The 13,081-nt window shown below is 52.1% G+C and overlaps 1 protein-coding gene across 1 annotated transcript in view; it reads left to right on the top strand.

The window, feature by feature from the left end:
- Window positions 1–10,821, top strand: part of ZNF71 (zinc finger protein 71) — a 28,093-nt gene extending 17,272 nt beyond the window's left edge. Inside the window, exon 2 of the mRNA XM_012095216.5 lies at window positions 8,644–10,821. Coding sequence (XP_011950606.3) covers window positions 8,766–10,034 — 1,269 coding nt within the window. The 5' untranslated portion in view covers window positions 8,644–8,765 and the 3' untranslated portion in view covers window positions 10,035–10,821. The remainder of the gene's footprint in view (window positions 1–8,643) is intronic.
- The last annotated feature ends 2,260 nt before the right edge of the window (window positions 10,822–13,081 follow it).

Here is a 13,081-nt window from a genome sequence, read left to right as displayed (position 1 = left end):
CAACCTTTGAAAACTTTACAGATATCACTTGTGTGGGTGCAAAATCAGTGCATCTCAGGTCCATCTGGTATGGGTGGATTTGACTTCTTAAAAGTCATTTTTCAATGCTGTAAGTAATGTATCATAAAAGAAAACTCCCCAAAGGCTAGGAAATACGTGACCCTCACAGAAAGCTTGGAGAATCCAGGACTTCCCCGGCGGCCCAGTGGTTAGGATTCTGTGCCCCCAGTGCAGGGCGCGTGAGCTCGGTCCCTGGTTGGGGAAGATCCTGCACGCCATGTGGTGGAGCCAAAAAAGAAAAAACTTAGAAAATCCAGAAGAGTATAGCAGGCAGGATCAGAATTACCCTGGATTTCATCCCAGGAGGTAACCACCCTCGAATGCTGTGTCTTTCTCTCTCTGGAAACATATTGTTTCGCAAAAATATGAGTCACCCCAGCTGAGCAATTTTTTTTTCCTGCTCTTTCATCAAAGACTTCTTCCTGAACGTTTCTCTACGTTGTTAAAAACTCTTTGGTAGAATCTGTCTTAATGACTCCATAGAAGTCTTGTCCTGGGGCTCTACCTGGCTTACCTAATCGTCCCCACTGTTGGACATTGATTTGTCTCCAGTTTTTAATGGCTGTTGGGTATCTATTGTGCATGTGTGTGCGTGCTCAGCCGTGTCTGATTCTGCAACCCCATGGACTGCAGCCCACCAGGCTCGTCTATTCATGGAATTTTCCAGGCAAGAATACTGGAGTGTGTTGCCATTGCCTTCTCCAGGGGAGCTGCCCAACCCAGGGATTGAACCCTCATTCTCTGCATTGGCAGGCACAGAGCCACTGCAAGTTGGATATAAGTGATTAATGGACGTATGGATAAATGGATTTAAGTGACAAATGATATAAGCTTTGAGCATGATAGATGAGAAATGGTGTCACAAGATCTTTTTCTGAGTAAGATTATATGTATATTAGTGAGGTTTGATTTTTTTTAAATGTTTATTAGCCATTTCTGTTGGGAGTTAAATGATCTATCCTGTGCTTTCCCAGTCTCCAGGAATCCTAGTATCCTTGAAGATTTTAAAGAAGTGTGTGTGAAAATATCTGTGGCAAATATACTTCCCAGCTTTGCTTTTCATTTCTTATTTTATATTTTTTGTGCCCGAAAGCATTTCTGATTTTCAGAATTGAGTCTCTCTCCTCCTCTGGTGCCTTCCACTGTTTTTAAGCTGTGAAAGGGTTTCTCCAACCAATGCAGGTCACACACCACTTGTATTTTGTTTCTTTTTTCCTCGTTTATCATTTTGATGTTAACCGTGAACTTCTGAATCCACCTGGAATTTATTTCAGTGTCTAAATGTGTCAGTTCACTTACCTGTACGTTCTGCTGTGTTGTGCCTTAATACTCCTGTATCAATACACACCCCACATACCACAGAATGTACAGTTCTTTGGTTTATTGTATACTCACATAGTTGTGCAGCCATTACCACAGTCAATTTTAGAACACTTTCATCAGCCCAAATGGAAAGGTGTCCCCGTTGGCACTCACTCCCATCCCCTCCGTTGACCAGCCCCTGGCAACCAGTCATTTACTTTTTGCCTCTGGATTTGCTCTGAAGTTCATCCACATTTCAATATATGTCAGTGCCTCATTCCTTTTAATGGCTGGATAATATTCCACTGTGTGGTTAGACCACGTATTGTTTATCCATTCACTGGTTGTCTCCACTTGTTGGTTATTAGGGATGCTGCAGTTCAGACATTAGTTTGAACACATGTTCTCAGTTCTCTGGGGTGTATATTTAGGAGTGGAATTGCTGGGTTGTGATGTAACTCTGTTTAACCGTCTAAGGAGCTATCAGAATATTTTCCAAAGCAACTGCACCATGATGTCTTCGTTTTCCACTTGTCTGTGATTATTGTCTTGATTCCTTCTTTTACCTGCATAATTTAGGACTTGTCAACTGTTTTTGTTTCAGGATAGCGGGGCTTTTTTCTTACAGTGTTCTTTCTTCCCTAATCACATCTCCTGTAATTCTGATTTTCTTAAAAATAGAGCCTGTCTTCAGCTCTGGAACTTGGGGAGGTTTTCCTGGTGGTGAATTGGTTTGTGCTGTTAGACAGGAAACCAAGACAGAGGAAGCACTGGAATGAGTGCCTTGGACGTGCACGTGCAGACATCTCAGGTTCGACGCCTTTGGGGCTGAACTTTACTTCCAGGGAAGGCTCCTCAGCCGCCAGAGGAAAGTGGCCCCTGCTGTCTGCCCTGCAGCCCCCTTCGCTGTCAGGTGTTGGCTCTGAGACTTCCAGGACTGCCCGGCGTGCATCCAGTGGACACCTCCACCCCCGCCCCACAGCCCAAACAAAGCATGCAGGCTGCTCATAAGTACGTTATGTAGTGAGCGAGCTCGCTGAGGGGGGCATCCTAAGAGAGGACTCTCTGAAGACATGACTGTATTTTAAAAACTAAAGTAAATTAAAAAACAAAGGGGGCGGGAGGAAACTCTTGGAGGTGATGGATAAGCTTATGGCCTCAATTGTGGTGATGTTCCATGGGTGTACCTTTCCAAACTTATCAAGTTGTATTAACTAAATAAGTACAGATTTTCTATGTCAATCATACCTCATAAAGTGTTTTTTAAAAAAGAATTATTAGCAGGACTGGCCAAAGGATATATGGGCCAAAGAATCAAATAATAACATCATATAATAATAATAACTGACAACTAATACATATATAAAATATACAAATCAAATGTCAAAATTAATGAAATCTGATTGTTGGCAGTCACTGAGAACCTCCTCCAGCCACACCAGACCCTGTGCTGGAACCACGTATGCATTCCCCCTCCCACCCCATGATGACTACGGAGGTGGACATGGTTTTTATGAAGTCCATTGAGCAAAAGAAGCTCGGAGAGGTTGAGGCCTTTGCCCAAGGAAGCACTGCCATTGAGGCGTAGAGCCAGGATTTCATTGCAGGCTTCCAGGCTCCCTAGCCCACACTTTCAGCCACTGCCTGGTACTGCTGCTTTATCCAGTAGGAGTGACCCATGAGGCCGAGGGGCCCCGTATGAGCCCAGAGGCCCTGGGCGGGCACATGGATCCATGACAGGACTGGCCAGGAGGCGAGGCCTCCTCTCAGGAGGTTAAGTCAGCTCAGGGTCCACAGGGTGGGGGGCTTAGAGCACTCGGGAGAGCCAGGGACCTGTGCAGTGGGTGGCAGTAACAGTAGCTGATGGTAATTAAGCACCTCCTGTATGCTGGGCATCAAACATGGATTAACTCATTTAATCCTCATGGCCTCCTTACCCATAGATCCATTCAAGAACTGTTCATTGAGGGGCTTCCCTGGTGGCCCACTGGCTAAGACTCTGCATTCCCAAGGCAGGGGGCCTGGGTCCATTCCCTGGTCAGGGAACTAGCGCCTGCATGCCTCAGCTAAGAGTCTGCATGCCACAACTAAAGATCTCACACACCACAACAAAGACTGAAGACCCAACACGCCCCAACTAAGACCCCACGCAGCCAAATAAAGAAAGAAATACAGACTTTAAAAAAAAAAACTATTAATTGAGTGCCTGCTATATGCCAGACGTTGTACCAGCCACTGGGGAAATAGTAATGAGCAGGGCAGATGTATTGGTTTGCTATGGCTGCCATAGCAAAGTGTCATGGAGAGGGAGGCTTCAACAACAAATGTTTTCTCACAGTTCTGGAGGCTGGAAGTCCAAAATCAAGGTGTTGGGGGACTTTCCTGGTGGTCCAATGATTAAGAGTCCACCTTCCAATGCAGGGGATGTGGGCGTGATCCCTGGCTGGGGAACTAGGATCCCACACGCCTGGGGTCTACTAAGCCCAGGCGCCACAGCTAGAGACGCTTATGCACCACGACAAAGAGCCCACGTGCCGCGGCGAAGACCCAGTGCAGCCAAACGGACAGACGGGAATAAAATAAAATTGAGGTGTTGGTGGGGCCGCGCGCCTGCAGAAGGCTCTGGAGGAGGGTCCGTTTTAGGCCTTTCTCCCACCTTGCAGTAGTTCCTGGGCTGTGGCACCACAATCCCAGTTTTCACACCGTGTTCTCCATGTGGGTGTGTCTCTGTGCCCACATTTCCCCTTTTGATAAAGGCACCAGTCAGATTAGGGCCCACCTGCTCCAGTAGGACCTCATCTTAACCAGTGGCCCTGTTTGCAAAGAAGGTCCCATTCTCAGGTGCTGGGGGGTAGACTTCAACACATGGATTTGGCGGGGAGGGCGCATAATTCACCCTATAACAAACACTTAGAGTAGTACCTGGGGTGGGAAGAATAGTGCCTGGCACATAGCAACTGCCTATGAAGTGGTAGGTGTGACGTGGTGACCTACAATTGACGTCACCGTCATCATCACTACTATTATTATTACCACAGCCATCATCGTCATCACCACCATTCCCATCCTCATCACCACCGCCAGCATCACGTCATCATCTACCCTGCTCAGCCACATTCATTTCATCCCCAGGGCTGTCAGCTCAGTCATAAAGGCGCTTAGGTTTCCACCTCATGAACTCCTCACCACTCCTCAATGGTCTAATCTGCCTTTCAAGCCTCAGGTCCCGGCCCAAGCTCTTCCTCCCCCCAGAATCTCCCCCAAGGCCCTGACCGCTGAGCCTCCCCCACAGACTACACTCAGTGCCACCTTTCCAAAGTCTTCCCAGATGCCCCCTGAAGCTGCCATTGCTCAGAAACTTGGAGAATTTTGTGGTACCTTCATGACAGTATTGACCAGATTGTGGGTCACTTACCGGTGTTCTCACCTGCTGCTCCTGTGAAGAACTGGTTCTTAAAGCTCCCATGCCTGTCTCCCAGCACCTCACTCAGTGCCTACAGCTTGGTAGAGGCCCAGGCATCCTTGGAGAATGACTGGATTCCATCCAGCTTTCTGCCTTGGCTGGGGCTTCCCTGGTGACCCAGATGGTAAAGACTCTGCCTGCAATGCTGGAGACCTGGGTTCAATTCCCGGGTTGGGAAGATCTCCGGGAGAAGGGAATGGCTACCCACTCCAGTGTTCTTGCCTGGAGAATTCCACGGACAGAGGAGCCTGGCGGGCTACAGCCCTTGGGGTCGCAAAGAGTCGGACACGACTGAGTGACCAACACACACACAACAATGAATATGTTGATTCACTGGGTTATGATCATTTTGCCTTTGATTCCTTCTCTGTCACTCAAGTCTGTGCCTTTCTGCTCTAAACAGCCTCACATTTGTTTTATTTCTCTGTGAGAGGGCCATCCCCAGATAATGAGGCATGCAGAAAACGGAGGGGCAGGTCCTTGTTGAAATGACTTCAGATATTCCTGTGTGCCTTTCCTAAACCCTCCCGGCTTTTCCATCCATTCCTCCACACCTCTGTAAGGAGGGCCCTGTGGCGAGTGGTTGTGGGTTTCTTCTTGCATGAGTCAGTGATATTCAGGGATGTGACTGTGGGCCTCACCCAAGAGGAGTGGCACCAGCTGGAGCCTGCCCAGAAGGGACGTGATGCTGGAGAGCCTCCAGAACCTGGTCTCACTGGGTGAGGGGCCGCTTCGCTGAGTTACCTGCCATCAGCCTGTCACGTGAGGACTACAAAGATAAAAGATGGACAGGTGTGATGACACAGAAATCACTCTACTCGAAGCAAAAACTAAAGTTGATAGATGGTGAAATGGGGAATAATATTTACCACATGGATAGCCGTCAAAGGATTGAAAGTAAAAGTGTTAGTCACTCAGTCACGTCCAACTCTCTGACCACATGGGCTGTAGCCCACCAGGCTCCTCTCACCATGGGATTCTCCAGGCAAGAATACTGGAGTGGGTTGCCTATCCTTTCTCCAGGGGATATTCCCAACCCAGGGATTGAACCCAGGTCTTCCCACATTGCAGGCGGATTCTTTATCATCTGAGCCACCAGGGAAGCTCAAAGTGAAGGTGATAGTAGCTCAATCATGTCCGACTTTGTAGCCTGCCAGGTTCCTCTGTCCATGTAATTCTCCAGGCAAGAATACTGGAGTGGGTTTCCATTCCCTTCTCCAGGAGTTCTTCTCGACCCAGGGATCGAGCCCAGGTCTCACATATTGCTAGGAGATTCTTGACTGTCTGAGTCACCCGAGAAACCCTAACCTTGAGAGGATTATAATTATATAAAGAACTCCTAAGAATAAATATGAAAAAGGCTGAATGCAATTCATAGATGTGGAAATACATGGGATCACACTTTATAAAAGATTTTTAAACCTTGTGCTTAGTTGCTCAGTCATGTCTGACTCTTTGTGATTCCATGGACTGTAGCCCACCAGGCTCCTCTGTCCATGGAATTCTTCAGACAAGAATACTGGAGTGGTTGCCATTTCCTTCTCCAGGCGATCTTCCCAGCCCAGTTATCGAACCCATGTATCCTGTGTCTTCTGCACTGCCGGTGGATTGTTTACCTGCTGAGCCATCGGGCAAGCCTCTTCACACCTTACTAGTAGTCAAAGAACTATTCATATAAACTGAGGCAAAGAAATAGTTTTTGCTCATGTGGTACACAGAGATGGTAAAGAACAATAGCCTGAATTATGAAGTTATCAGAAAGGGACTCTGTCCTTTTAGGGGTATAATGTTGGGACAACTCTTTTGGAGGACAGCTTGGCATTATCAGCCAAATTTTCAACTATTCCATTGTTAGAGATCTATCCTTTAAGAAATCTTTCTCTGAGTGTGCAAAGTTTTCCATGGGGGAGGGGGGAAAGAAATGACCTAAATGCCCACCTATACAAGACTGACTAACGTATCAAGGTGTGGCCATATGATAGAAACCATGTTTTTCAAAGATGAGCACTCTGTAGGCAGTGACATGGAACAGTGTCCCTGCTACGTTGTATTTGGCTCTTTGCAACCCCATGGACCACAGGAAACCAGGCTTCCGTGTCCTTCACTGTCTCTCGGAGTTTGCTCAAACTCATGTCCATCGAGTTGGTGATGCCATCCAACCATCTCATCCTCTGTCATCCCCTTCTCCTCCTGCCCCCAATCTTTACCAGCATCAGGGTCTTTTCCAGTGATTTGGCTTTTCGCATTAGGTGGCCAAAGTATTAGAGCTTCAGTTTCAGCATCAGTTCAGTCGCTCAGTCGTGTCCGACTCTTTGCGACCCCATGAATCACAGCACGCCAGGCCTCCCTGTCCATCACCAACTCCCGGAGTTCACTCAGACTCGTGTCCATTGAGTCCGTGATGCCATCCAGCCATCTCATCCTCTGTCGTCCTCTTCTTCTGCCCCCAATCTGTCCCAGCATCAGAGTCTTTGCCAATGAGTCAACTCTTCGCATGAGGTGGCCAAAGTACTGGAGTTTCAGCTTTAGCATCATTCCTTCCAAAGAAATCCCAGGGCTGATCTCCTTCAGAATGGACTGGTTGGATCTCCTTGCAGTCCAAGGGACTCTCAAGAGTCTTCTCCAACACCACAGTTCAAAAGCATCAATTCTTCGGCGCTCAGCCTTCTTCACAGTCCAACTCTCACATCCATACCTGACTACAGGGAAAACCATAGCCTTGACTAGACGGACCTTAATCGGCAAAGTAATGTCTCTGCTTTTGAATATGCTATCTAGGCTGGTCATAACTTTTCTTCAGTCCTTCCAATGAATATTCACGGATTGATTCCCATTAGAATTGACTGGGTTGATCTCGTTGAAGTCCAAGGGACTCTCAAGAGTTTGAGGGGGAGGGGTGGCACATAGCCTTGAGAGGCATCAGCATACAGAAGATACTGAACCAACATAATATTGTAAAGCAGTTATCCTCCAATTAAAAATAAGTACATTTTTTAAAAAGAAGAAGCTACTTAAGTCCAGACCATGAAGGTCTGGCCTCACTTAGCCAAGGGGTTCTAAAATTCCAGTACTGGTGAAGTCAGGTGGGGATTTATATGCTTTTTATTGCCTCATAGAAATAAGGGCTTTCAGTGACTGTATCCTCACACTTTTCATGACGTTGCGTAAGATCTCAGTTTTTAAATGTCAGGAATGGGGCCATTACGTCTAGGATACAGAGTTCCCACTAATGGAACTCAGACTGGAAATAGAAATGAACAGGATACCTGTAGGAGGGGGTTGGGGACTCGCCTTGGCCGTGATTTGCAAGGAAGGATGGATGTGTGAAAAGAAGAGGTCTGGAGCCAGCCCACAGGGGTACCTGTGCCCCAGAACTGGGCCTCTGAGGATGGGAGTGAGGCCCCCCCCCCCCGCCACGCCGGGCGCGGTGGGGAGGGATGGAGCTGGAAGACGGGGTAACCTTCACGCGCCACCAACCGCAGCTGTATTGGTATCCTTTCTAATAAGAGCTGATACTCCCAGAAGCCTAACCGGTAGGGGATGTTAAGGATGGACCTTGCAGTAACCCCTTACCCGGGTTACTTGCGAGCCTTCTGGCCCGCCCCGTGCCCTCCTCCGAGCTCCCAAAGGAACACCCCTTGTCAGCTCCCCTCCTCCGTCGATTCTGCCCGCTCGAGCCGCGTGTCCCGCCAGCGTATTGCTATGCTTTTAGAGTCTCCGTCTGTGCCCCGCGGTTTATCTATCCCCGGGTTTGGGAAATCCCTTCCTTCCAGTACTAACCCCGCGTGTTTCCTCCTCTCCTCCTTCTCCCCATCCAGACGTGGACACTTGGCCCGCAGTGAAAGAAGCGGGCCCGAAGGAGGAGATTTCGGAAGACGGACCATCCGCAGAAGGGCCCGTGAGGCACGGGGCCGGGGGTGCCGCCCTGGGCGGAGCGCGCATGCAGGGTGACCGCGTGGACACGCCGCGGGGGAGCGCTCGGACCCGTCAGGGACGGCGGGGAACCTCCCGGGAACCGGCCCCCGAGTGCCCCCCAGCGCCCCCCGGGTCGGCCATGCGGGGAAAGGGCCTCGCAGGTCACTCGGAGCTCGGGAATCCCTCCAGGCCGGACGCGGAGAAGAGCGCGTACGGCTGCAGCGAGTGCGGCAAGGCCTTCGGCCGCAGCTCGTCGCTGACGAAGCACCAGCGCATCCACACCGGCGAGAAGCCCTTCCGGTGCGACGCGTGCGGGAAGCAGTTCCTGGAGCGCTCGTCGCTGACCATCCACCTGCGCGTGCACACGGGCGAGAAGCCGTACGCCTGCGGGGACTGCGGCAAGGCCTTCAGCCAGCGCATGAACCTGGCGGTGCACCAGCGCACGCACACCGGCGAGAAGCCCTACGCGTGCGGCGCTTGCGGCAAGGCCTTCCGGAAGACCTCGTCCCTCGCCCAGCACGAGCGGGTGCACACGGGCGAGAAGCCGTTCGCGTGCGGGGACTGCGGCAAGGCCTTCAGCCAGAGCATGCACTTGCTGGTGCACCGGCGCACGCACACGGGCGAGAAGCCGTACGCGTGCGGGGAGTGCGGGCGCGCCTTCAGCCAGCGCATGCACCTCACGGAGCACCGGCGCACGCACACGGGCGAGAAGCCCTACGCCTGCGGGGACTGCGGCCGCGCCTTCAACAAGAGCTCGTCGCTGACGCTGCACCGGCGCAACCACACGGGCGAGAAGCCGTACGCGTGCGGCGAGTGTGGCAAGGCCTTCAGCCAGAGCTCCTACCTGATCCAGCACCAGCGGCTGCACATCGGCGTGAAGCCCTTCGAGTGCGGCCGCTGCGGCAAGGCCTTCAGCAAGAACTCGGCCCTGACGCAGCACCAGCGCCTGCACACGGGCGAGAAGCCCTACGCCTGCCCCGTCTGCAAGAAGCACTTCACGGGCCGCTCGTCGCTGGTGGTGCACCAGGCGGGCCACACCGGCGAGAAGCCCTACGCCTGCGGCGAGTGCGGGAAGGCCTTCGGCCAGAGCGCCTACCTCATCGAGCACCAGCGCATCCACACGGGCGAGAAGCCCTACCGATGCGCGCAGTGCGGCAAGGCCTTCATCAAGAACTCCTCGCTCACCGTGCACCAGAGGATCCACACCGGGGAGAAGCCCTACGCGTGCGGCGAGTGCGGGAAGACCTTCAGCCGGAGCACCAACCTCACGCGGCACCTGAGGGTCCACGTCTAGGGAGGCTGGGCGCCCCCCAGTCTGCACCAGGTGAACGGGGTCCTAGGCTCGGAGTCCCCCCCCAGATGGGCGGGGTCCTCTGCGCGGAGTCTCCACCAGGTGGGTGGGGTCCTTAGCGTGAACCTCCACCAAGTGGGCGGGCCCTTACCTCGGCTGTAAGCGGGGGCGCTACGACTTGGGGGCCCAGGGTGGCACAGCCCCACACAATATTAGAATGTGGGGGTCCAGGACCGGCTCCCGCTTTACGCGCGCTCCTTGGCCCGGCGTCCTCACCTCCGGACCAGAAGGCAAGCTCCTCCGTGCCCAGTGTACTGGGAACGCTGCGAAGCTGAATGTGGCTGGAAACCCAGGGGAGCACCAGGAACCCAGGGGGCCAGGGTTCCGATCCGAGCTCTCAGTAGATAAGCGCCGGGCTGGAGCGTTTCCAGCTTCCGGTCTTCCTTGGGTAGGGGCGTGGAGGAGGTGTCTGGATGAGAGCGTGGGGACATTTCTCCTCTTGGCACACACACCCGCGGTCTAGTCCTAACAAGGTGGTCACTGTCTGTGAGCTCCCGAAGATCTAGAGGGGGACCCTTCATCTTTCCACATCCCAGCCCCGCTGCAGTCTCGCTAAACTGTTCCCGAAGAGCTCACCCCACCCTAAGCTAATAAGCGGTAGAAGTTGGCAAGTTATCTGTGAGGGGGGAAATTTTTTTTTTCGAGGTAGCAATAACAGTAATTGCTTCAGATGCCGAAGTTTCTCATGGTGGTCTGTTCAAATTTTTTTTAATAAAACTTCACGAAGGAAGTCCAACGTCATTTTAAAGTCATCAGACGAGAAAGAAATGGACCGTGTGTTCCGTCAAAGTCGGTTTCAGTGCTTGTGGGAGAAGGTGGGGGAGCGAGTAGCAGCAGGCCTAATACTCAGGGTTAAATACTGGAGTTAGCTTGCGCGCTGGAGTCTCTTTTCATAGTTGTTTTTGCAGTTAAACTTGAAGGAATGTCCTCAGCTTGACCTGAAGCTTTGTGTACACAGAGTTCCCCGAGTCCCCTCTTTCTGGGGCCTGTTTTGTTTAGTTGGTTGGTTTGGGGTTGTTTGGTTGGTTGGTTGGTTGGTTGGTTTTGCTGCAGGCTTGCAGGATCTCATTTCCTCAAGCAAAGACCGAACCCAGGTTAAGGCAGTGAAAACCCAGAGCCCTAACCACTAGACCTCCAGGGAACACCAGGGCCTTTTCCACCGCTTTTGTTATTTTAATGCTCAGTGCTACTGGTCACAAATATCCTGGTGTGTCTGAATGTCCCACACTTCCTGACACCAGTGTTCATGAAGAATAAATAATTCATTCTAAGCAACCACTTAGATCCGCTGGAGAAGGGGTAGGCTACCCACTCCAGTATTCTTGGGCTTCCCTTGTGGCTCAGCTGGTGAAGAATCCGCCTGCAATGCGGGAGACCTGGGTTCGATCCCTGGGTTGGGAAGATCCCCTGGAGAGGGGAAAGGCTGGAGAGGGGAAAGGCTACCCACTCCAGAATTCTAGCTTAGAGAATTCCATGGACTGTATGTCCACGGGGTCGCAAAGAGTCGGACATGACTGAGGAACTTTCACTTTCACTTTTTACATATCAGTAAGTGCACTTCATGTTGCAGGTCAAAAGAGCAGCCGCTCAGCCATGTGTAAACATGAATAGGTTTTGAAGGTCTGGCAGGGTGTGGGCATCAGGGTGGGCTTGGTCCAGGTGCCCTGACTTGCTTCGCCCACTGGCCTCCTCCTCAGACTGGCTTCCCTCACGGCTTCATGTGGTTTCCAACAGCTCCTCTTGACACATTTCCTCAGAAACATCCAGCTGGAGACAGGCCTCTTCCAGTCATTGGCAGAACAACAACAACAACACTTAAGTTCCTTTCAGTTGTACTCACCAGGAACTGATTATTCTGAGGAGAGGAACGCCATGTGCTGCTTGGCTTAGATCTGGGTCTCGCCCTCATCCCCGAAATAGTAGCTGGGGAAGGGGAATGAGTAGGAGTGACTGCCCAGATCAGCCTGAAACCACCGGGGTCTGTCCACCCACGTCCCGCTCAGGGAGAAGCGGGCGGCTTGCGGAAGCCAGCCCCAAGGCCACCACGCTGCTGGAGGCTAATGTTTGAAGTCGGATGGCCCCTCTGGCTTTTGCCATGACTGTGGGGTTCCGCTGCACCACAAATGTCTGTTCTGACATTTTCTTTGGAAAGCCCGCTCACTGCTGCGGTCACCGGGAGGGCCCTCAGTCCTGTCTGTCCTCTGGGCTCTCTTGACCCCGGGATGGGGGTGGAGCCCAAGAGGCTCCAGGTCACATCTCTTTGCTCTGACTTTGGTCTCCATCGGCAAGACCAGATGTCACGTGACCAGGTTTCCTGCTCGGGGCTGGGGGGTGGTGTGTGGCCAGGAGAGTGACTTGACCCCCAGAGCAAGTGTGAGCCCCGGGCGGGCACAGGCGGGTGAGCACCTGCCGTGACTCAGCAGGCTCCTTGTAGCCCTCTGTGCCATAGTTCACTGTACTTTAAAATGGAGGTAGTGGGTGTCTCTGGGCTGCCCAGCTGGCTCAGTGGTAAAGAACCCTCCTGCCAATTTAGGAGACACAGGTTCTATCCCTGGTTCGAGAAGATCCCCTGGAGGAAGTAAAGGCAGCCCACTCCAGTATTCTTGCCTGGAGAACCCCTGGACAGAGGAGCCTGGCGGGCTACGGTCCGTGGGGTCGCAGAGGAATAGGACATAGCTGAGCGACTCAATGAGTAGGCATCTCTGGAGCCGACAGTAGGGCAGTCGGGTGCAGCTAAGCGGCAGGCCCCGGCAACACAGAGCTGCAGACAGCAGAGCCCCTGCCCTCACACTCCGTCTCTCTCCCGCTCCCTCAACTGTGTTTCAGACCAAAACACCCACATAGTCCCACTTCTTGTGGTCATTTGGGACCTCCATCCCTGGGGACGCAGGGCTGGTCAGAGCCGGCTGCCAGCCCATGAGCATTCCAGCCTGGAGGAGGTGAGTGTGATCCACGTCTCAGCACCTGGAGGAGAAGCAGCCCAGTGTTGT

The sequence above is a fragment of the Ovis aries genome, chromosome 14 (assembly GCF_016772045.2).
Source record: "Ovis aries strain OAR_USU_Benz2616 breed Rambouillet chromosome 14, ARS-UI_Ramb_v3.0, whole genome shotgun sequence".
In the NCBI taxonomy this organism is placed as follows: Eukaryota; Metazoa; Chordata; class Mammalia; order Artiodactyla; family Bovidae; genus Ovis; species Ovis aries.
Note: the sequence above shows the minus strand (reverse complement) of the source record. Positions and strands in the feature narration are given on the sequence as shown.